Source organism: Callospermophilus lateralis, chromosome 15, assembly GCF_048772815.1.
Source record: "Callospermophilus lateralis isolate mCalLat2 chromosome 15, mCalLat2.hap1, whole genome shotgun sequence".
In the NCBI taxonomy this organism is placed as follows: domain Eukaryota; kingdom Metazoa; phylum Chordata; class Mammalia; order Rodentia; family Sciuridae; genus Callospermophilus; species Callospermophilus lateralis.
In genome coordinates this window covers 36,567,929-36,591,571 of record NC_135319.1, presented here as the reverse complement: position 1 = coordinate 36,591,571, position 23,643 = coordinate 36,567,929, and the positions used below count along the sequence as shown (strand labels likewise).

At 33.1% G+C, this 23,643-nt stretch overlaps 1 protein-coding gene across 4 annotated transcripts in view; it reads left to right on the top strand.

Moving 5' to 3' along the window:
* Window positions 1-23,643, top strand: part of Jmjd1c (jumonji domain containing 1C) — a 287,493-nt gene that overhangs the window by 103,431 nt on the left and 160,419 nt on the right. For all 4 annotated transcript variants that reach the window (XM_076834248.1, XM_076834245.1, XM_076834244.1 and 1 more), the window contains exon 2: window positions 12,375-12,539. Coding sequence is in view for 2 of the 4 variants with exons in the window: in XM_076834245.1 (XP_076690360.1) it covers window positions 12,375-12,539 (165 nt within the window). In the remaining 2 variants the exon portion in view is untranslated. The remainder of the gene's footprint in view (window positions 1-12,374; window positions 12,540-23,643) is intronic.

Genomic DNA, 23,643 nt, shown 5'->3' with positions numbered 1-23,643 from the left:
AAATCTCTTATGTATTTTTCAGTTAAAAAGAATATTCATTTTTATTGACTTATAATACCTAAAAAGACTTTCTAAAATCATTGTGAATTTTTTTGTAGTTCTTAGACTGCTATGGAAGCACATCCTCAGAGGCACTCTTCCTGTTTTTCTTTTGTTACCTGCTTTTGAGCTTGAAAACCAGATGGTATAGTTGTTTCTTATTATCATCACCTGTATATTAGAGCTATTAAACTCTGAAGATGACAGAACATGACTTGAAATAGTTAATTTGTCATTTGTCTTAGAGAATTTATTGTATTTCAGATAGATAGGGGTACTAAATTATTATGTGTGTAAATATTATAAATAGTATATCATTAACATAATTATCCCTTAAATATATTTGTTTCTGCCTTTTAAAAAGATATTTTATTCTAGTAATTAGTTTTCTTCATTGTAGATAATATTTTTTTCTATCTCAAAAATTAAATGTTTTATTAGCATGTATATGTATAAGTTAGATCAAGAAACAAGTATGTTTCATTTTTACTAATTCATTATCACTGTCAATACTCACTGCTGGGTATTTATAAATATTACAAAGAAAGAACACTAATTGAGAATTTGCAATATTAAGTATTATTACTTTATATTAATACAGCAGAACTATTTCTGTGCTCAGTGTCTAAAGACTCTATTGCAGAAGATAAATTGAGGAAATTAAAAGTGCCAAAAAAAAAAGTGAAACCACAATTAATTTGTAGTAATAAGAAAATAAGGGACAGAAACACTTGATTTTGCATCTGAAATGTCAAAGAAATAAAGTTCATTGGTGGCAAGCTCTGAAGTTACTTAATTCTGGGACTCCAGATCTATAAATAGTAATATCTCTGGTGATTTTGAGTTGTTGCCATTATCTGATGAATTAATACTGTTACAATGTCTTCTGGTGCTCAGTTAATGAAAGACTACATAGATATACAAAAACATAATATATTCTCTGCTTCTATACTGTAAAAAGAAGGTCCTAGTTTGTTGTTGTCATTATTGTTTGAGAGAGCAGGAAGGATTCGTGGTGCTGGGGAGTTCCAGTTTTTTATTAAAATATTTTCTTTACACATTTTTTTCCCTAATGTATCATAATATTTCGAAATCCTGATAGTATAGGGGAAATAGGTGAATGTGTTAATTCTTGTTAATATATCCTCAGCACTGATTTTTACCTTGCAGTAATTTATGGCATCTCAGTTGTCCATCCAGTGAATTTACTAATTTTTCTGCAGCCCTTGAAGATGCTAATTTGCCTTTTTACCTCACTTTCTTTGGAATAATATCCTCTTAATATTATGCTTTCTCTCTTATATTTCTGATTTATTTTCATCTGTTTCTTTTCCTCTGGGGTATAGTGTGTGTGTGTGTGTGTATGTGTGTGTGTGTGTGTGTGTTTGAGACATGGGATCTCACTATGTGGCCCAGGCTGATCTTGAACTTTTGGGCTCACACAGTCTTCCTGCCCTAGTCTTCCAAGTAGCTGGATAGCACCACACTGGCTTATAAATTCTGGGGTTTCTCATGCTTTTATATTCTCTCTCTCTTTCTCTTTCTCTCTCGCTTTAAAATATTTTATTGAAATTTTTCTAATAAAATCATGTGCTTGTATAAGACAAAACATAAGCAAATACTGTCTACTTAATGTTAGGGTCCCCAAAATTCTAGTCAGGTTTTTGTGCTTCGTAGCTGCTCAGTTTAATACAGGCAAGATGTTACATTCATAGGAACTGTCCAACATCAAAGGGCATCCTTTGTGTCAGCAAAATCCATAGCAACCAGGGAGAAAGAGTTGCTCTCCACTTGTCATGAAAGCCTGAGGATGCAACAGCAGGAATCTAAGCATCCCAACAGTGTCCAATGGAGTAGATTCCAAAACCTTAAGTTTTTAGTCTTCAGGTTAGCATAGAATCTCTGTGTAGGGGCACTGCCCCTAGCTGGGCTTGCAGAACTCTCATGCTTTGTTTAAGGATTACACACCAATAGACGTCTTAAAACCCCATGACTGTGCAGGGACCTGCCTGGGAGGATCAGGGGCCTGCAGGCAGGTTACTACACTAAAGGTGTGCCTGGCGCCTTCCAACATTGAATGGCAGGCTCTGTGGAATACAAGCTCTTTTCTGTGAATTCCTTTTTCATTCCCCTTATTTCATATCATTTGAACCTTATATAGTTGAGTTGAAATATTGTCTCTGCTTAGCTTTCATGCCTTTAAGCCCATTATTCCCTTTCACTTGAAGAATTTCCTGTCTCCATCTATGAAATTCTGTTTATTTCTTCAAATTCTGTTCAAATGTTATTTTCTTCATGTAGATTTTCCTAATTTTCTAGGCTAGATTTTTTATTTTTCTCTTCTTTGTTATTAAAATAAATAATACTTTGCATGTATTTTTATTAAATTGTGAGTTACATAAGCTTGTCGTTGAATGTCTATATCACACACAAACACTTTGAACATTTTTTAAATATTAAAAATTATATTTGGGGGGCTGGGGTTGTGGCTCAGCGGTATAGTGCTCTCCTAGCATGTGTGAGGCCCTGGGTTCCATCCTCAGCACCACACTAAAATAAAGGTACTTTGTTTAAATACAACTGAAAAATAAATAGTAAAAAAATATGTATCTGGTACTTGATTGGTTGTGTTGTTATTCTGTGCCTAGCATTATGGTTAACCAGGGATAGGCATTCTGTTTTTCAAACATTGCAAGCATTGTGCATGATTGCATGAAAGGAAGTTATAAGAATATTTCGGAAGAAAAACTGTATATTATTACTTCTATAACCACAATATGTAGTTTATTTGAAAAAGTTACTACAGTATGTTTGCCACAATTATGAAAACAATTGGTTAAAGTCAGTCGACAGATTGTGTGTGTGTGTGTGTGTGTGTGTGTGTGTGTGTGTAATTAGAATCCTAAAGATCCCTATGCAAGTATTTAAATATCTTTTCAAGTATTGGTATTCAGTGAAACATTGAAGAGAATTTATGAACTTTCCAAATATGCCTGAGGCACTGGGTTCATTCTGTAGGGGAGGGAGAGGAAGAAATCTAAACTGATTGATGGTTTTCTTTCTCTTTAGCCATTTTTTAGTTTGTTCAGTGATCCTACAAACAATGCCTTAGTTTTCTCTTCTATTTTTTTTTCATTTTATGATGTATTTTTTTATGTTTTTTCATCTTTCATACATTTGATTCAAGTGAGTTATGAACTTCCATTTTTACCCCAAATACAAATTGCAGAATCACATCAGTTACACATTCACAATGTTTACATAATGCCATATTGGTGACTGTTGTATTCTCACCCCCTCCTTGCCCCACACCAGAAACCAACCATGCTTGCACTCTGATCTTGCACTCAGCCTCCAGAATTATGTGAAAATAAGTTTGTTGACTAAACCACCCAATCTATGGTATGTTATTACAGCCTGAGCAAACTATGACAATCATCATTATCATCAATGATATTACATTAAATATGATATATAATTTATCTAAAAATCATAGTAAGACATATGAGTTTATAATATAAGAAACTTAGATAACTCAGCAGAAATATAATTATTTTTCATTAAATTTGAAGAAAATAATTGAAACGTCAGTGTCAAATGTTTTGCAGTCCTTGATACATTTTATTCACCATGTAGTCCTATTTAAAGATTAATTGGGTGAATAATTCATGGAAGTAAGCAATACTGATATAGAAAGCAAACTTGGTCTTTTTCTTTCTTTTTTTTTTCTTTTTATGCCTTTTTATAGTCATTATGTGACCCTTTTCTTATTTTACAGCCTTATCTAACTTGTAGAGTCAATGTGGAAACTCTTTTCAATTTGTTCTAATTAGTTATACATGACTAATTAGAACAAATACTGCATTTTTGACACACCATTCATAAATGGAATATAACTTCTTATTCTTCATTACATGAGTTAGAATTTCACCAGTCATGTAATCATACATGCACATAGGAGAATAATGTGGAATTCATTCTATCATTCTTCCTACCCCCCTCCCTTCTGTTCTGTTCTTCCCTAGCCACCCCCCCACCCCCATTGTGAATTAGCATGCACATTTCAGATAAAACATTTGGCCTTTGGTTTTTTGGGAATGGATTATCTTTTGTGGCTTAGCATGGTATTCTGTAACTCCATCCATTTGCCTAAAAATGCCATAATTTCATTCTTCTTCAAGCCCGAATTATATTCCATTGTGTGTGTGTATGTGTATATATATATATACATACATATATAGATATGTGTGTGTGTGTGTGTGTGTGTGTGTGTGTATATATATATATATATATATATATATATATATATATATATATATACACCACATCTTTATCCATTCATCTGTTGAAGGGCACCTAGGTTGGTTCTATAGTTTAGTTATTGTAAATTGAGCTGCTGTAGACATTTACTGTAATATGCTGATTTGAAGTCCTTTTGGTATAAACCGAGGAGTGAGATAAATGGGTCAAATGGTGTCCCATTTCAAGTTTTCTGAGAAATCTCTATACTGCTTTCCAGAGTGGTTGCACCAGTTTGCAGTCCCACCAGCAGTGTATGACTGTACCTTTTTCTCCACATCCTTACCAACATTTATTTTTGCTTGTATTCTTGATAATTTCCATTCTGACTTCAGTGAGATAGAATCTCAGTGTAGTTTTTAATTTCATTTTTCTAATTGCAAGAGATGTTGAACATTTTTTCATATATTTGTTGGTCGGATGTATTCCTTCTTCTGTGAAGTGTGTTTTTGGTTCCTTATCATGTTTATCTATTGGGTTGTTTTTTTGTTTTGTTTTGTTTTTTTTTTTTTTTTGGTATTTTTGAGTTCTTTATATCCTGGAGATTAATGCTGTATCTGAAGTGTGTGGTAAAGATTTTCTCCGATTCTGTAGGCTCTCTTCACATTCCTGATTGTTTCCTTTGCTGTGAAGAAGCTTTTTAGTTTGAATTCATCCTATTTATTGATTTTTGATTTTACTTCTTGTGCTTTAGGAGTCTTGTTAAGGAGGTCAGTTCCTAAGCTGACATGGTGGAGGTTTGGGTTCATTTTTCTTCTATTAGGCACAGGGTCTCTGCTCAAGTGCCTCAGTCCTTTATCCACTTCCAGTTGATTTTTGTGCAGGGTGAGAGAGAGGGGTTTAATTTCATTTTGCTACACATGGATTTCAGTTTTCCCAGCACCATTTGTTGAAGTGGCTATCTGTTCAAAAAACAGCGTATGTTTTTGGCGTCTTTGTGTCTAGTATGAGATAACTATTTATGTGGTTTGTCTTTGTGTCTTATATTCTGCGTCTCAATGAAAATATTAAGGCTATTTTAAGTGTGTGGTCTTCTACCTTTAAATCACAGGAGTCCAAATGCATCTTTCTTCAGTGCATTCATTCATTTATCACATGCCCTGTGTGTTGATTTATAGAGTGTCTGCTGCTGTGGTTTTTTAGGCCACTTGTCACATGTTGGTAGGGTTGAGGGTTTTTAGCCTTAGTGTTTGATTGTGTGACAGTTATGATTCAAAGACCTCTTGTTTTATTCTAAAGTCTTAGCTTTCACCTAACAGTTAAAAATTCTAAGAGACCTGATAGATGAAGACTACTGTGTAATTGTTTGTGAAAGTCAGAACATAATGTCAAGTATAGCATTCATACTGTGTAAGCCTGCCCCTTCTCTTTATACTTTCTAGGTACTTGTAAAGATTGATGTAATTCTCTCAAGTTTACTAAAGGTTAATAAAATTTTCTGCCTAAAACTGTTTTTAGAGAAGATAAAGATTGGCATCATTTAAATTATTTATTTATTTACACACACACACACACACATATATATTTTTCCCTTAAACTACTAAAGAAGGCATGGTCAACTATTCAGAATGCTCAAAATCAGTATTCACTAAGAAAATGTAACTTATTTTTTTAACCCTTCTTGCAAACTATGGTAATTCTGTGATTCCCCCCCCCCCATTCTCTTTGGTTGTAGTTTTTAATTGACATAATTGTACATAATTTGGGGGTACAGTGTAATAATTTGATACATATATCAATACTATTGGCATTTCCATCTTCTCAAACATTTATCATTTATTTGTGTTGGGAAACCTTGAACTTCTTTCTTCTACTTTATTAAATGTACCATAAATGGATGTGGACTATAGTCACCAGATTGTGCTATAGAATTAACAACACCCATTTCTCCTATATATCAGTTACCCTGATATCCATTTCCTCACTATCGTGTTCCCATCCTCTAGAAACTACCATTCTACTTCCATTTCTACAAAATCATTTATCTTGGCTTCCACACAGATCTTTTTTTAAAAAACATCAGTTCTAGAAAAATAAAGGCATCGAGGGCTTGGGTTGTGGCCTAGTGGTAGAGTACTTAACTGAATAAAACAAAGGTCCAACAACAATTTTAAAAAATTTTTTTTAAAAGGAAAGAAAAACAAGTGCATCTAAGATTTAATACCAAATTTATGTGATAATTATTAATTTTAACTTAAAATATGTTGCGTGGTAATAACATGAAATATTTTTTCAATGAGTATTTTAGATTTTTGTACAACTAGTATTTTTAAGTAAACATGAAATAGTCACATTCTTTCCTATATTAGTTTCTGATTTATAGTTCTCAAAATATTGGCAGATTTGGAATTGTGACTTAAACTAAAGTAATTCTTTAGGTATAATAATCTTATTTTGATACACATACATTGAATAAAAGTCTCTTAACCAGGTAACCACTTAGAAACAATCCAGACATGGGTAAGAAAAGGAAACATTCACCATATAAGCAGTAGGTTTGAAGGGTCCAAGGGTCAGGTTAATTTGGATGGACAAAATAGCAGAAACTATTGTATGACTGTTTCTTATATTTCTTTCTACATGCACATTGTTGTATGACAGCTCTGTTTTTAGTACCTGCTTTAACACATCTACAAAACTTGAGATTTTATACATATTGACATTGGTTGTAGGATACATGTATTAAAAAAGAGGAATGTGACAATCTTTTTTTTAATTCTGATTTGGTATATATGACACCGGAATGCATTACAATTCATATCACACATATAGAGCACAATTTTTCATATCTCAGTTGTATACAGAGTATATTCACACAATTTGTATCTTCATACATGTACTTTGAATAACGATGTCCATCTCATTCCACCATCATTTCTAACCCTATGCCAGCCCCTCCCTTCTTCTCTCACCCCTTTACTCTGTCTAGAGTTTGTCTATTCCTCCCATGTCCCCCCTCCCTACCCCACTATGAAACAGTCTGATGCTGGTTGTTTTAATGAATCATAATAGTAGCCATTATTTGTCAGGTGGTTAGTATGTGCCCAATACTGTTAAAACACTTCATGAACTAGATTTCTTTTTAAAGTCATGTTTGTTGAGATATAATTTATATATGGTACAGTTTGCCCTATTTTGTTTTATAGTTATATGAATTTTGACAACACACAAAAAAGACAACATCTATATGTGTGTGTGTGTGTATAGTACTACAGTCAAGATACAGAATGTTACTTTATTCTCCTTCACTTCTTTTGTTTAAACAAATAGACATTAATTTTAATGCATTTTCATTTAACCCTATGGATTACCAACATAATTTGCAAAGAAAATAATCATTAGTAAGATATTTCATGTTCATTTTCTTTATCCTAGTAATTCTTTGGAATCTCATGTCTATTTAACACATAACACTCTTCAATTCAGACTAGACACATTTCAAATACTCAATAGCCTCATGTAACCAATGGCTGCCATATTGGCTCCTTTCTCCATCTTTCACCTTTTGTTGATATGACAATCTTTTAATTATCTAGAAAACAGTTCTTAGAATTCATTGTTGTAATATCTTGGGTTAAATCGTATTTAAACATATTCACTAATTGTTTTTTTCTTGCACAGTATTGAGAATTGAACTCAGGAACATTCTACCATTGAACTACATCCCAGTCTTTTTTATTTTGTTTTATGTTTTAATTTTTATTTATTTTTGAGAAAGTGTCTTGCTTTTTAAATTGTCCAGGTTGGCCAGAACTTGAGATCCTTCTTCTTTGCCTTCCAAGTAGCTGGGTTTGATGACAGCTGTGCACCACCATATTCAGTGAAATAAATTATTTTTTCTTGTCTTTTTCTCACAATATTTTCATTCATATGGTAATCACATCAATACTCATGGCTGTCAGTTCCATATCCATGCACGTGCACGCGTGCGCACGCGCGCGCGCGCACACACACACACACACACACACACACACCTGTTTTCTGAGTTCCTTAATGTCCATAATGTTTGGTCTAATATATGCAGTTTGAAATGACTTTTATGTAAGTTTGGAGATTGATGGAAAGAAACTGTACCCTCCAACCCCCATCTGGCATACATACCCATACACTGTAAGTCTAGATTAGATACTCATTCAGTTAGATCAGATACAAAATCTTATATGTGTTAGTATCAGTAGACTACCATGGCCACTGAGTATCCCTTCACATTCTTAATGTATATGCCAAGAATGCAAGATACTGACTGCTCTTTATCTGAGCCATCTTTCAGAATTGTATGTACAGTGAGCAGTCAGCTGTGAAAGATGAAGTAGTAACTTTTCCCAGACAAGAACAGACTTCATTGCACTTACTATCTAAGTGGTGAATACCACCCTGACCCCCAGGTCAATGTTACTGTTCTGTAATACAATTTACTTTTTGCTCATGTGTCCATCCTTGGTCCTTTTCATCCTTCTATATGGGACATAGGACTTGAGTGTAGGAGATAGATTGGTTCAAAGTCAAGAGTAGCTAGCACATGCATAATGACGATATACCCTGTATGTTGTTTTTGCTCTAAGTAATAAGATCCCAGAAGTCTCATAGATCTGATGTCAGAATCCACGAAACAGTAACAGGCTAGTGTTTGTTTGTTTATTTGTAGTTGTAGATGGACAGCATGCCTTTATTTGTTTATTTTCATGTGGTGCAAAGGATTGAACCCAGTGCCTCACTCATGAATTCAGCTCTGCCTCTGTACTACAGCCCCAGTCCTGGTGTGTGTGTGTGTGTGTGTGTGTGTGTGTGTGTGTGTGTTAATATTTATTTTTTTAGTTGTAGTTGGACACAGTACTTTTATTTCATTTATTTATTTATTTTTTATGTGGTGCTGAGGATCGAACCCAGGGTCTTGCACGTGCTCTACCACTGAGCCACAACCCCAGCCTGCTAGTGTGTTCTTGATAATCTGCAATTTAAAGGTGAGTTGGTTAGTCAGCAAGGGAGAAGAAACAATATTTGTTTCCTTTTGTCTATAAGGTCCCTAGCAGGTTATTTAAATCGCCATATATTTGGAAAAAAATTGGAAGCTTACTTCATTGTGAATACTAAGTTTGTATCTAGGACTTCATATTTGGAAGAATTTACATTGATATATCTTTCAAAATAAGGAAATGTTACTAATTCTTGGCTCTCTAGGTTCTTGACTGAGATGTTCTGTCAACAAGACTATATCATTATCCATGTGGGGAGAACAAAGTTAGTATTAGGGTTTTCCCAAGAGTTATCTCCGTTCTAGTTTTCTGGGGTTTCCAAGAGCCCTTATACCACAATTAGAAATTATACATTAAGAATCTTGAAGTCTTGTGTAACAACGGATTGACCTCAGCAAAGTCCCTAAGAATGGGTTTTATTAGAAGAAGGCAATGGTTTGTTAAATTCTTCCTTGACTTGGATTCCTTTTCTGATTTGGTATGGATAATTTGGACAGATGTTAACTCCTTGATAGTGTATTCCTCTTTTCTAACAGATAAGTACGTCTTATATCTAACTAGCTTCCTATTGGGCAGTAGCACAAACATCATCAAGTCAAACTTCTCCCCCCACCCCACCCCCTAATGCTGGGTACAAAACCCATGGCCTGTCCATTTTTGGCAAGTACTCTACTGCTGAGCTACATCTCCAGTACACAAATGTAGCTTTTAAGAGTTTCCTGCCATGTAGTTAGGCATGATGGTACACACTTCTTGGGAGGTTAGAGCAAGATTGCAAGTTCAAGGCCAGCCTCAGCAACTTAGGGAGCCCTAAGCAAATTAGCAAGACCCTGTCTCAAAATAAAAAGGACTGGGGAAGTAGCTCAGTGGCAAAGCACCCTGAGTTCAATCCACAGCACTAAATTAATTAATTAATATAAAATAAAACTTTATGTTTGCAAAACTGTATTACCAGGCTCTATAAATACATAGAAGAATAACTACTTTTCATTGAGTTGTATATATAAAGATATTGTGTATTAATGATTGCTTGACAATGGAGATACAGTACATTGTTCGTGATTTCATTGTTGTTGGAACTCATGGAGTACTTACAAAATCTAGATGGCATTAATTGGTTACTCATTTTTGGCCTGTGAATAACTACTTTTCATTGAGTTGTATACATAAAGATATTGTATTAATGATTGCTTGACAATGGAGATACAGTACATTGTTCGTGATTTCATTGTTGTTGAAACTCATGGAGTACTTACAAAATCTAGATGGCATTAATTGGTTACTCATTTTTGGCCTGTTTTTTGGGGGTGGGGTACCAGAGATTGAAATCAAGGGCACTTGTCTACTGAGCTACATCCCCAGCACTAGTTTTGTGTGTTAGAGACAAGGTCTCATCGAGTTGCTTTGCACCTCACTTTTGCTGAGGCTGCCTTTGAACTCTAGATACTCCTGTCTCAGTCTCCTATGCCGCTGAGATTACAGGCATGCACCACTGCACCCTGGCACATTTTGGCCTCTTGATGAAATCAAAAGATGCAGTAAACATGGAGTAGACAAGGCAACTAGTGGTGTAACATGACGTACTGTAAATATTATTTTTTTCATAAGTAGACTGCACTTTAATAAAAATATATAGCATACTAATTTCATATGCCAGTAATGTAATCTTTTATTATCTTGATATATTAAATATTACACACTTTACATAATTGTATGTTATGCTTTTATATAACTGGCAATGCAGTAGGTTTGTTTACTCTTCCATCAGTACAAATATGTGAATAATGTATTGTGTTATGACCTTATCAATGCTACACGGGTAATAGCAATTATTCGATTTCATTATGATTTTGTGAAATGTAATTGTATATGTGGTCTGACAAAAATAATATAAGAAACAAGAAAAATACCTCTTGTAAGAATTTGAAGACACGTTTCAGTTGTAGTAGGGGGTGTAAAAAACATTGGAACATCTTGAGGTGGGCCAGAAGGATATAAGGGATATAAGGAATATAAGGGAAAATGCAAATACTTAGGATGTAAAGAGAAGATAGGTGGAAGAATTAGGATAAAAAGATAAGGAAGATCAGAACTACCGCCACCACAACTCATAATCAAACATGAAAGACATCTCCATGAAGAGACAATTTGAGGGAATGACTAATAAAAGATGAAACTAGAAAGAGGGGCTAAATGACTGAATAATAATTGAGTTAATAGTGTAAGAGTCAACTTTGATTTTCCAAATTTATAACGTCTTTGACTTTTTTCTTAGAGGAATATCTTTTAGTCTTTGACCATTGAGAATGGTGTTAACTGTGGGTTTTTCAAATGTGACTTTTTAAACATTGGGGTAATATCTTTTCTTCTATTCCTAGTTAATTGTGTATTTTGTCATGAAAGAATGTTGAATTTTTCCAAATGCTTTTTCTGCATTATTAAAGATCATGTTTTTTCTTTCCTTTATTTTTTAATGTGATTTATTATGTTGATTAATTTTCATTTGTACTACTACCTGCCTTTTGTATGTTTTATTAGTACAAAACCAAGTTCTGCTTATGTGTTTTGTGTGGCTACATTAGCACTTCAGAGATAGAAGTAAATAGTAAATAGATAGAGACTATATAGTTTACATAACCTAAGATATTTACTATTTATTTATTTATTTTGGGTGTTAGGGATTCAGCCCAGGGTGTTTCATGTGGTAAGCACATGTTCTATTGCTGATATACACCCCCAGACCCTATTTACTTTTTAAAATGTTTTCCAACCTCTACTTCTAAAACCATCAGTATATAGAATTCTTTAATGTATATTTAGGAGACATGGACCAATCTGTGCTGATCAATAGTTTGTAAATTGCTCTACTTAATAAACAATGGTTTATTGGTTTATCTTCTTGTTAGAAATACATAGGGGGTTTGGGTTAAAAATTTTTAAGACAAATGTTAATCTAAATAATGAATTTGTTAATATCTTTTCCATCAACTTATGGAAAAGATATGGCTTGTGTTTTGAAATATTATGCTTTCTGGTGCTTATGAATTTTTTTCTTTTCCATAGGTGTATGTGGAATTTGATGATCTTGAATGGGATAAACGAGAGTGGGTTAAAGTTTATGAAGATTTTTCAACTTTCTTGGTGGAATACCACTTAATTTGGGCCAAAAGGAACGACCCTAGCCAGACTCAGGGATCAAAGAGCAAACAGATTCAGTGGCCTGCATTGGTAAGATCTATTCCTATTTCAGTAAGCATTTTCAATTATTTGTTTTAAATGAACAAGATTTGAATGTTTATCTGTCTGATTACAGATTAATATTATGAAGACTCTGCAATATCTGGTAGAAATTTCAAAATGATTTGATTTGTTAAAATAACTGTTTCTCCTTGTTAGGGCTCTTTCTGCATATTTTATCCACAAATAGTTTTGTGTTACCTTTCCATTGCTGTGACAAAATACCTGATGAAAATCAACTTAAAGGAGGAAAGATTTATTTTAGCTCATGGTTTCAAAGATTGCAGTCCATAGTCAGCTGGCTCTAAGGAGAAGAAACATCGCGATAGCAGGGTATGGTGAAGGAAAGCTGCTCACTTCATGACATATCCAGTAAATAACAGGAGGGAGATAGGAAGAGGTTGGGAACAAGTAATACCCTTCCAGGAATGCCTGTAATGACTTACTTTGTCTAATTAGGCTCTACCTCCTATAATTTCTATTGCCTCCTCATAATGCCATCAATTGTGAATGCAAGAGAGCCTCCATCTCTGAACATTGTTCCATTGGGGACCAAGCCTTCAAAAGATGAGCCTTTGAGTGATGTTCCAGATCCCAAACATAACATATTTATTCTATCCAATTTGGTGGAAACATAAATCAGATTAAAGGCTGCTGAGAGAAAGTTAACTGTTTTGTATGCAATGGAACAAATTAGCTGAGTGAAAGTTTATAAGTGAAAGATAGAGGATGCTAACACCTTCCATAGCACATGATTTTTCTTGGTTTCTTAATCAGTGAATCAAAAGGCAGTAGATGTTAAATGTGTAATTATGTGTTCAGGTAATAGGTAAAATTACTTTATATTAGGAAATGGTCCATTTAAGAAAATATAGTAGATTTTTAATGAATTCTTCAGTAGTTTTGAAGGATTTTATGAAAGAAATATATGAAACCGATTATTCTGTTAAGAGCTGAATCTCTTTAACCTTTGTCCTCCGAATTTGGCAGAATGTATAGCAGGTAATGAATGAATTGCAGTATTTTCTTAATAAAATAATCTTTTTTATCAATATGAAAGAAATATTTTAAATGCCACTGAAACATTTCAAATATTTGGTATAACTAATGTGACAGGGTAGGTACTTTCTACTTTACAGTGCTGGGAATTCCACATAGGGCTTCCTACATGCTAGGCAAATATCCTACCACCGAGCTATACCCCTTCCCTGATTTTTTTTTTTTATTGGTTGTTCAAAACATTTCAAAGCTCTTGACATATCATATTTCATACATTTGATTCAAGTGGGTTATGAACCCCCATTTTTACCCCATATACAGATTGCAGAATCACATCAGTTACACATCCATTTTTTATATATTGCCATACTAGTGACTGTTGTATTCTGCTATCTTTCCTATCCTCTACTATCCCCCCTCCCCTCCCATCTTCTCTCTCTCTACCCCATCTACTGTAATTCATTTCTCTCCCTTGATTTTTTTTCCCTTTCCCCTCACATCCTCTTATGTAATTTTGTATAACAATGAGCGTCTCCTTCCATTTCCATGCAATATCCCTTCTCTCTCCCTTTCCCTCCCACCTCTCGTCCCTGTTTAATGTTAATCTTTTTCTCATGCTCTTCCTCCCTGTTCTGTTTTTAGTTGCTCTCCTTATGTCAAAGAAGACATTTGGCATTTGTTTTTTAGGGATTGGCTAGCTTCACTTAGCATATCTGCTCTAATGCCATCCATTTCCCTGCGAATTCCGTGATTTTGTCATTTTTTAGTGCTGAGTAATACTCCATTGTATATAAATGCCACATTTTTTTAATCCATTCATCTATTGAAGGGCATCTAAGTTGGTTCCACAGTCTAGCTATTGTGAATTGTGCTGCTATGGACATCGATGTAGCAGTATCCCTATAGTACGCTCTTTTAAGGTCTTCAGGGAATAGTCCGAGAAGGGCAATAGCTGGGTCAAGTGGTGGTTCCATTCCCAGCTTTCCCAGGAATCTTCCTACTGCTTTCCAAATTGGCCGCACCAATTTGCAGTCCCACATGCAATGTACAAGTGTACCCTTTCCCCACATCCTCGCCAGCACCTACCCTGAATTTTTAAAAATGTAGTTTGTTCACATAGGACAGTTTCTATTTGCTAATAATCAAATATGTGTGAATTTTCTATCTTAGTTCACCATTTAATTCTTTTCTATGTATAGAATAGTAACTTAATATACATAATTTTTTGACTAATTTTTTTTTTTAAAAAGTCTGAAGAGATACCTGATTTAAGGACTAGGGATATAGCTCCGTGATAGAGTGCTTGTGTAGCCTGTGTGAATCTCAATTTGATTTCCAGAACTGCTGAAAACAAATAAAAGGTAAAAGGTAATAGAAGATAATAAATAAAAGATAACAGAAGGAGGAATGGAATTAATGAATTAAATCAATGGCAGTTTTAAAAGAAAATTTAGTATTAAAAGATTTAAAAATGATATCCAGAAGCTATAGTTCATAGAAAACTTTGAAAAACAAAAGAAAGAAGATAATTAATTCATAGTAAGTTTTTAAAAAATATTTGTTTAATAAACGTTGTTAATAGTAAAAAAGTTTAACCCTGACTAGCATGGTTTTTGATTTTCCAGAGTTTAATTCAAAATTGTTTAAAATTTCTAATTATATGTGTAAATTTTATATATAAAGTCTCAAAAGTAGGAAGTAATAATATATATAATACAAAAATGTATAGCTCAATATTATGGTTAATGAATAAAAAAATTTTCACCCTTTCTTAGAGGGAATTAGGAGTGAGGTAAAGCCAGGTGTGGTACATACTTAATCCCAGTGGCTTGGGAAGCTGAGGCAGGAGGATCACAAGTTCAAAGCCAGCTTCAGCAAAAATGAGGTGCTAAGCAACTCAGTGAGACCCTGCCTCTAAATAAAATACAAAAAAGTTATGGCTGAGGATGTGACTCAGTAGTCGAGTGCCCCAAGTTCAACCCCAACATACACCACCACCACCCAGTAGAGTGAGGTAAAATTCTGTCTTATATTAATGAATTACTGATTTTATAGGTTTCTACTAGGAAATATTTTTAAATAATTTTTTCATAACTTTAGGACATATTTTTATTTAAATTTTTTAACCTCAACACTAAGACTACTTAAACAATTACCCAACTTTTAAAAAACTCAGCTTTCTTTCTCTTATGCAAGAAGTGTATGCTTGAAAATTACTGAGTTGGTTTGAAGTAGAAAATCATTTGTAATTCCATCACCAAGAGACATGCATTTTAATTCTTTGATAATATATTCCTTTTACTTCTTTTTTTTACTTCTATCATAGAATTAAAATAAGAGTGGTAAAGCATATTAAACATAAAATTTGCCATATTAACCATTTTTAAGTGTATAGTTCAGTGGCACTAAGTACATTCTTGTTGTCCAGTCATCACAACCGTTATTCACAGAACTTTTTCCATCATGTAAAACCGAAATTCTACTCATTAATAAGCAGTTTTCCACCAACCTTTGGCCGTGTATACTACCGTTCTACTCTTTGTCCCTATGAATTTAGCTACGCTAAGTACCTTATAAGCGGAATTATGTAGTATTGTCCTTTACTGACATATTTCACTTAGAATAGTAGTATCTTCAAGGTTCATCCATTTTGTAGCATGTGTCAGAATTGACTTCGTTTCTAAGGCAGAATACTATTCCATTGTATGTTTATACCACATTTTTAAAATCTGTAGACAGATACTTGGGGTACTTCTACTTCTTGGCTATTGTAAATAATATAGTCTTAATATTTATTCCTTATCATATGTGTGATTTGCAAATATTTTTTCTCATTTTGCTAGTTGCCTTTTAATTCTGTTGATAGTGTCTTTTGATGGACAAAAGTTTTTAATTTTGTGACATGAATGCTTGTGAATATACCCAGAAATGGAATTGCTGGGTCATATGGTAATTCTCTAATTATTTGAAGCACTCATACCGTAGTGGCTGTACCATTTTACATTCCTACCAGCAGTGTACAGGTTTTTTAATACTTATTTTCTGGTCCCTCCTTGCTCTGTTGGCATTAGCCATCTTAGTGGCTGGGAAATAGTATCTCGTTGTAGTTTTGATTTACATTTCTCTAATGAATGTGATACTGAGCATCTTTTCCTGTGCCTATTGGCCATTGTATATCTTCGTTGAAATAATGTTTATATTTCAGTCATATGCCCATTTTTTAATTGGCAAAATTCGAATGGTTTTTTGTTGTTGTTGTTGTTGTTGTTGAGTTTAAAGGGTTCTTTGTATATTCCTAATTCCTTACCATAAGTGATGAGGCCCATGTTCTTTTTGTTGTTCTTGTTGCCCATATCCTTGTCATTATAAAGACAACAACAGATCAGACAATTGCTAACTCCAATTTCATGAAGATTTTCCTTGTATTTTCTTCCCAAAGTATTATAGTTGTCAGCTACATGTTTGGGTGTTATATTTGAGATAGTTTTCATATGTGATATAAAGATCCAAGGTTTTTTTAACATGTGGATATTTATTTTTACCAGTTCCATTTGTTGAAAAGACTGCCCTTGCCTCTATTGAATAGTCTTAGCACTCTAGTCAAAAATCATTTGTTTATATTATATGGTTTATTTCTGGGCACTGGGGTCTGTTGCGTGTGTCTGTCTGATTGTTCTTTTGCCAGTACCACACTGTTTTTACTACTGTTGTTTTGTAGTAAATTGTGATATGATGGTGTGTTTTTCCTCCAAAATTTTTTTCTTTCAGGTTTGTTTTCCCTCTCTAGTGTTCCTTGAGATTCTATATGAACTTTTAGAGTGATTTTTCTATTTCTCCAGAAAATGTCTTTAAATTTTGATAGGAATTACATTGAATCTATAAATGATTTGGAGTAGTAGACATCTTATCAGCATTAAGTCTTGTAATACTTGAAAATGGGATGTCTTTTATTTGTGTTTTCTTCTATTTGATTCTTCAGTGTTTTGTAGTTTTCAATGTATTAGTCTTTCACCTCTGATTAATTCCACATAATTTATTCTTTTCAATGCTATTTTAAGTAAAATTTTTGTTCATTTCATTTTTTGAATGGTTCAGGATTAGCATATGGAAATGAAACTGATTTTTGTGTGTGGCATTCATATCTTGTTACTTAGTTACCATCAGAGTCACTGGTAAAAGAAGGAGATTCTTTAAGACCGGGAAAAAGATAGAGATGCTTTCTTTTGCTATCATATAATGTTGGAAGTCCTACTCAGAAAATGAGACAGAAAGGAAAAAGACGTAAAGACATTAACATTGGAAAAGAAGTGAAATTATGTTTGTAGATTCTGTGATCTTCTATGTAGATTCCACAAGAAGTCTTGTTAGAACTAATAAATGAATTTGGCAAAGTAATAGGACACAAAATATCTGCTTTCTTTTAAGCATAGTTTTAAGTTGAGACCATATTAAAATAGTAGAATCTACTTTGTTTTACCTCAGTGTTTCATTTTGTATGATTCTCCTCATGAGTACATAACTCAAGGCAATTTTTAATGGCTGCATAATATTTAATCTTGTAATGATCCTTTTTCCTAATGTTTGGCATTGTAGTTGTTTCCAGTTTGCAAGGGATTATATTTAACTGTGATAAATGCCACTGTATGTAAATCTTTGTCTATATCTCATTATTCATAAAATTTAGATTCATAGTAGTAGAATTAATGGTTAAAGAGTATGAACTCGAAAACCACAAAAACCTTAAGAATCTTACCACTGATTGTTGACAATTTATACCGACTGCCATTGCCCCAGTCAGTGGAGGCATTACACCACACCCTTGCAAGCATTAATAATTTTCAGGCCATCTTGTTTTAAAACCCAAACAAACGTAAGAGTAGGAGCAATTATACATCTCAAGGATTTAACATTGAATGTTATCTTTTCTTTTTCTGCTAATTGGATATTTTAAAATACTATTTTATTGTTTTAATTTGCATTCCTTTTATAAGATGAATTTTGTCATGTTTATTAGAAACTTGTATTTTTGTGATTATTTTTAGTACTTATTAGGGTTTTGTGTTTCTTATATTTGTTATAAGTTTTCTTTAAATTATTACCAATTTTATAACCTTTTCATCATGTTTTGTAGTTTGCTCAGCTAATTGTTGGATAGCAAGTCCTTTTAAATTGTAAGTTTATTTGTAAAATAAGTCTGTAATGGAATATCTTCATTAATTCAGATAGGATGTGACTGCCTTCCTTCCTGCCTTTCTGTTGCCTGCCTGCCTTCCTTCCCCTCCTTCCCTTTCTTTTTTTCCTCCCTCCCTCCCTCCCCTTCTTCCTTTCAAAACATTGTAAAACTTAACAGAGCGAACAAGTGAAATGGGAATGTTTGTAACATTTAAGAGAATAATCAGTTAAATTTCATAAAAATTTTGCAGATTTATCTTTTTATAGTACATATGACTGAGACTCTATTGTTTCCCTTTCTGTTCACTAAAATAAGGTTTCTTTAGGATGTCTATAAATAGTAGTTATGAAATTCAGATTTATAAAATTTTTGTAGCACAGTGAAATGCCATATCTACAAATTAAAGAAATTTGAGGGAACTATCCATGAAGTGGCAACAGAATGAAAGAGTAGAAACTAATACTTTGTCTTTAATTTTCTACAGATTTAATGTTTCTAATTTTGTACACATGATACTACTTGCTTTATGTTTTTTTGTACTTTAACATATGTTTGTATTTATTATTCTCTTTCTAGTTTCACTCCTCGTGTGGTACCTGTTAAATCTTACATATTGGTTATGTTATCTTGTCTTCCTCTTATTCCTGGAAATGAGTGGAAACTGGCAGTGTACCTGCTGGTTTTTTAACAAATTATGACAGGAAAAAAATACTGTTGTCTCATTAGTTTATTTTTAAAATTTAAAAGTAATTACACCTTCAACAAAGTACAGATAGTATAATACTCAGATTACTTCTCTGGAATTGTCTCTTTGTCTAAGATATTAGTAGCCAGACATTTATTGGAGCACCACATAAAACAAACTGAAGTGCTCACTTTTTTTGCTTGGTCCTGTATGGTCAGGGTACCACCTGAGGTCATTCTAACAATGTAGACTGAGGTAACTTACATTTCTGTGTAAGTTACTTAATATATTGTTGTTAAAGTAAAATACTTGTGAAAGCACACTTATCTGCACCAGAGAAAGAGAAAGTGTTGGCAATCATAATTGAAATCAACGAATTACCTACCTAACTGGGTTAGGGCCCTGGCTCCATCTCCTTTAGGAAAACCTTCTGTGGGGAGTGGGGCTTTGACCCTAACCCAGCTGGGCTGTAATACTACTGCATTTTCTAAGGGGCAAAGTTTTCTCCTACTTTTCTGCTGGCCCAGCCTTCCAGATCACCCCAACCAGAATTAATCTCACCAATCTGTACTCCTGTAGAACTTGTTTGTACCTGTTTTAACAACCAGCACATTCTGCTTTGTATTTTATCTAATTGTTTGCATGTCTGTCTTCCTCTACTAGATTGTAAGTTCTTTGAGGACAGGAATCATGTCTTACTCATCTTTGTATGGTTTCTAGCAATGTAGCACCAGTGCCTCACTATCTTATTGAATACATACTTAATTTAAAATGATTGACTGCAACCTAGCTAGTGAAAAAGAACTCCACTGAGAGTTATAGTAGGTTTCCTGGCTATTAATTTAAGCTAAAATCAAAGGACAGGAAAATAGAATCAGCCAGTTTTGGTAAAACAGTGAATTACCATTTTTAAACATGGCAATATAGACAAAAATAAATACTAAAAAGCTTATAATGCCCTTATTCTAATAAAGTACGAATTTGATTTTTAAATTGTCCAAGTAGGGAAGTGTAGAATTACCCAATTTAGTTACTTTAAAGATATGAAAGGAAGAAGCTGACTAAATAAGTCAACTAAATTTCCTAATTTCTGATAATTTGCCTGAATTTCTGAGGTAAGTTTTAGGAAACTCAGTTTCTTCCTAGTACAGATTTTCCTTCTGTAATTCTGGTTTGAACAGGAATTTTTTTTTTTTTTTTTTTAAGAGAGAGAGAGAATTGTTTAATATCTATTTTTCAGTTCTCGGCGGACACAACATCTTTGTTGGTATGTGGTGCTGAGGATCGAACCGGGGCCGCACTCATGCTGGGCGAGCGCGCTACCCCTTGAGCCACATCCCCAGCCCCTGAACAGGAATTTTGATCAGGAATTTTGATTATAATTATGTAAACCTTCATTAATTTATTTCTTTTAGATTTTTTTTCTACTAACAATGCCTTTTAGTTACTATCTGTTCTGAAAGAAACTCTCTCAAACATTTGAAAAGAATTCATTACCCTTAAGAACCAAATTGCCCTAATATTGGCTATTATGTTGACAAAATGGATTTAGTTCATGACCTTAACCACATTTTACTAAGATGTGAAGACATGCCACATTCCAAATTACAAATGAACTTTGAAGTAAGTTCATTTTAACAGCTTTTCTATATCAATATCTGAGTTTTCAGAATTAGAATTATTAGTTATATAGGTATTTTTTAAATACTTGGGTAAAAAATGAAATTGAAATGGCAGTGTGACACATTCAGGATTATTATTACTTCTTTGAAAGGTAAAACACTTTAAGATATCAGATTATGTATAATAAAGTATTAACTTTTCTAATGCTAAAATCTAGGGCTGGCAAATATTGTAATGGATGAGTATATGTATTCATTTATTGTGGATTACAAAATGACAATTTTTTGGAAAGTATGTTGTAAGAATCACAAAGAAGTTCATACTCTTTTATTTATTAATTCTACTCTTAGGAAATTATCCTTAAAAACAATTTTTTAAAAGTAGAAAGTATATTCAGTTCAACTAATGTTTGTCAGACACTTTATATGAAACAGACTGTGTAAGAGCTACAGATACAAAAACTGAAAGGCATTAAGTTAACATGCAGAAAGATGTTCATTGTAACATTACTAAAGCAGATAAAAAGGAAACAACTTGAATGTCCAGTATTTCCTGAATGTTGTTAAATTAATTTGGAAGGATATTATGCAGCTTTAAAAATGCATTTATGTTTATATTAGATAAATATAAGCAACATAAATCTTGATTATGTTAGTGTCTGAATTTTATATACTTGGATAGTAAATATGAAATATGTATATTTATAAAGTAAGAAAAATAATTGTTTTAATAATGGTGAAACTTTAGCTGACCAAAATTTATCTTTAAAAATAAATTAATTAAATAAATAAATATTTCCCAGCAAGTTGGTAATTTTAATGTAAAAATAATGTTAGTATTGTTTCTTTTGAAAGTAGTTTTCTTCAAATGAGTTTCTTTAGTAGATAGACTTGTTAAGGTTCTGGTAATATATTTTGATAGTTTCTTTTTGTGTTTTGTTAATACAGTATTTTTATATGTGTCTTTAATATAATACACAGATTTAAAATTTCATAATAAAATTGACAATTTAAGTTTTAACAGTAAAATATCAATAGTGAAGATTAAAGTTTGCTTTTAAGTATTACAGTTATTTGGTTGCTCATCAATTCACATGGCTTCATGTGACTTTAGAGATCTAGTTTATAGATTCAGAATAGTCAAAGTTGAGAAAGAGAATCTTAGCAGGCATCTAAGGAAGGCAGTATAATATTAAGAGCATAAAACTTCATGTCAGACTTCTTGTTTCAAATCCTGACTCTGCTATTTACTGTTAATATCTGGGTTAAATTAAGTTGTTTATTGTCTATATGTCTCATTGTGTTCAAAATAGTATCTATCACACAAGAATTGTGAACATTAAGCAAAAAAAAAATGTATGAATAAAAATTTTTGTACTCAATGAATTTTGCCAAATTTATACTTTGAGGGAAATTTTCTCAAGAATACCCTCACTTTTGACAACAGTTTTAAGTTTAAGGGGTTCCTAAAACCACTCCCAGGTTTAATAATTTACTAGGATCTCAGAATTCACTGAAAGCTGTACCTATAGTTTATTACAGAGAGACTATAGAAATTAAAATCAGCCTGGGGAAGAGTTGCATAAGCTACAAAGCCTAGGATACATCCAGATAACATGATCATACTCTCCCTATAGAGTCCCTATACCTCCTCCTAGCCATAGTTTTGTGAATATTGCTAACTAGAGAAAATCAGCCCATGCTCTCCACAGTTTTTATTGTGGCTCCATCTACATGGGTTAGCTTTAGTTTTCCAGAAGTCAGATTAAAACTTTAGTTTTCACTTCCACTGGAGGTTAGAACTGATACTGAGAGGCCCAAAACCACATTGTCAAATTGTTCAGTGGACAAAACCCCCAGACAAATAATCTATCAAACTGTACATTCCATAAGCCTGGAGATCAGTTTTCTGTTTATATTTGTCTGGATATTTACATTTACTACAGAATTTATGAGATAGTCACAGCAATAGTAACTTTGGATACAGTCATCTCACAATATTCTCGGGGAATTGGTTTCAGGACTCCAGACAATACCAAAATCTGTGGATGCTCAGCTTCTTTGTATAAAATGGCATTATATTTATATGTAATCTACACCAAGCTCCAGAGTACTTTAAATAATCTCTAGATTACTTATATAATACAATGGGGGGTACTTTAAATAATCTCTAGATTACTTATATAATATAATATAATGTTATATAATATGATATTATATTAAATATAATATAATATTATACTTATATAATATAAATACTGCATGAATATTTGTTTTACTGTTATTTAGGGAATAATGACAAGAAAAAAAGAGTTTATAGGTATTCAGTACAAAGAAAGTATTTTTCCTTAAGGTTTTTTTTTTCAATTTGTATTTGATTGATTCCACAATGCAGAACTCATGAGTGTGTAGTGGTGCATACCCTATAATCCCAGTGACTTTGGAGGCCAAGACAGGATCTTAAGTTCAGGGCAGCCTCAGCAACTTAGTTAGATCCTCAGCTACGTAGTCTCAAAATTAGAAGGGCTGGAGATGTGGCTTATTAGTAAAAATGCCCTTGGGTTCAATCCCCAGTACTAAAACAAAAAACAAAACTCATGGATACTGAGGGCTGAC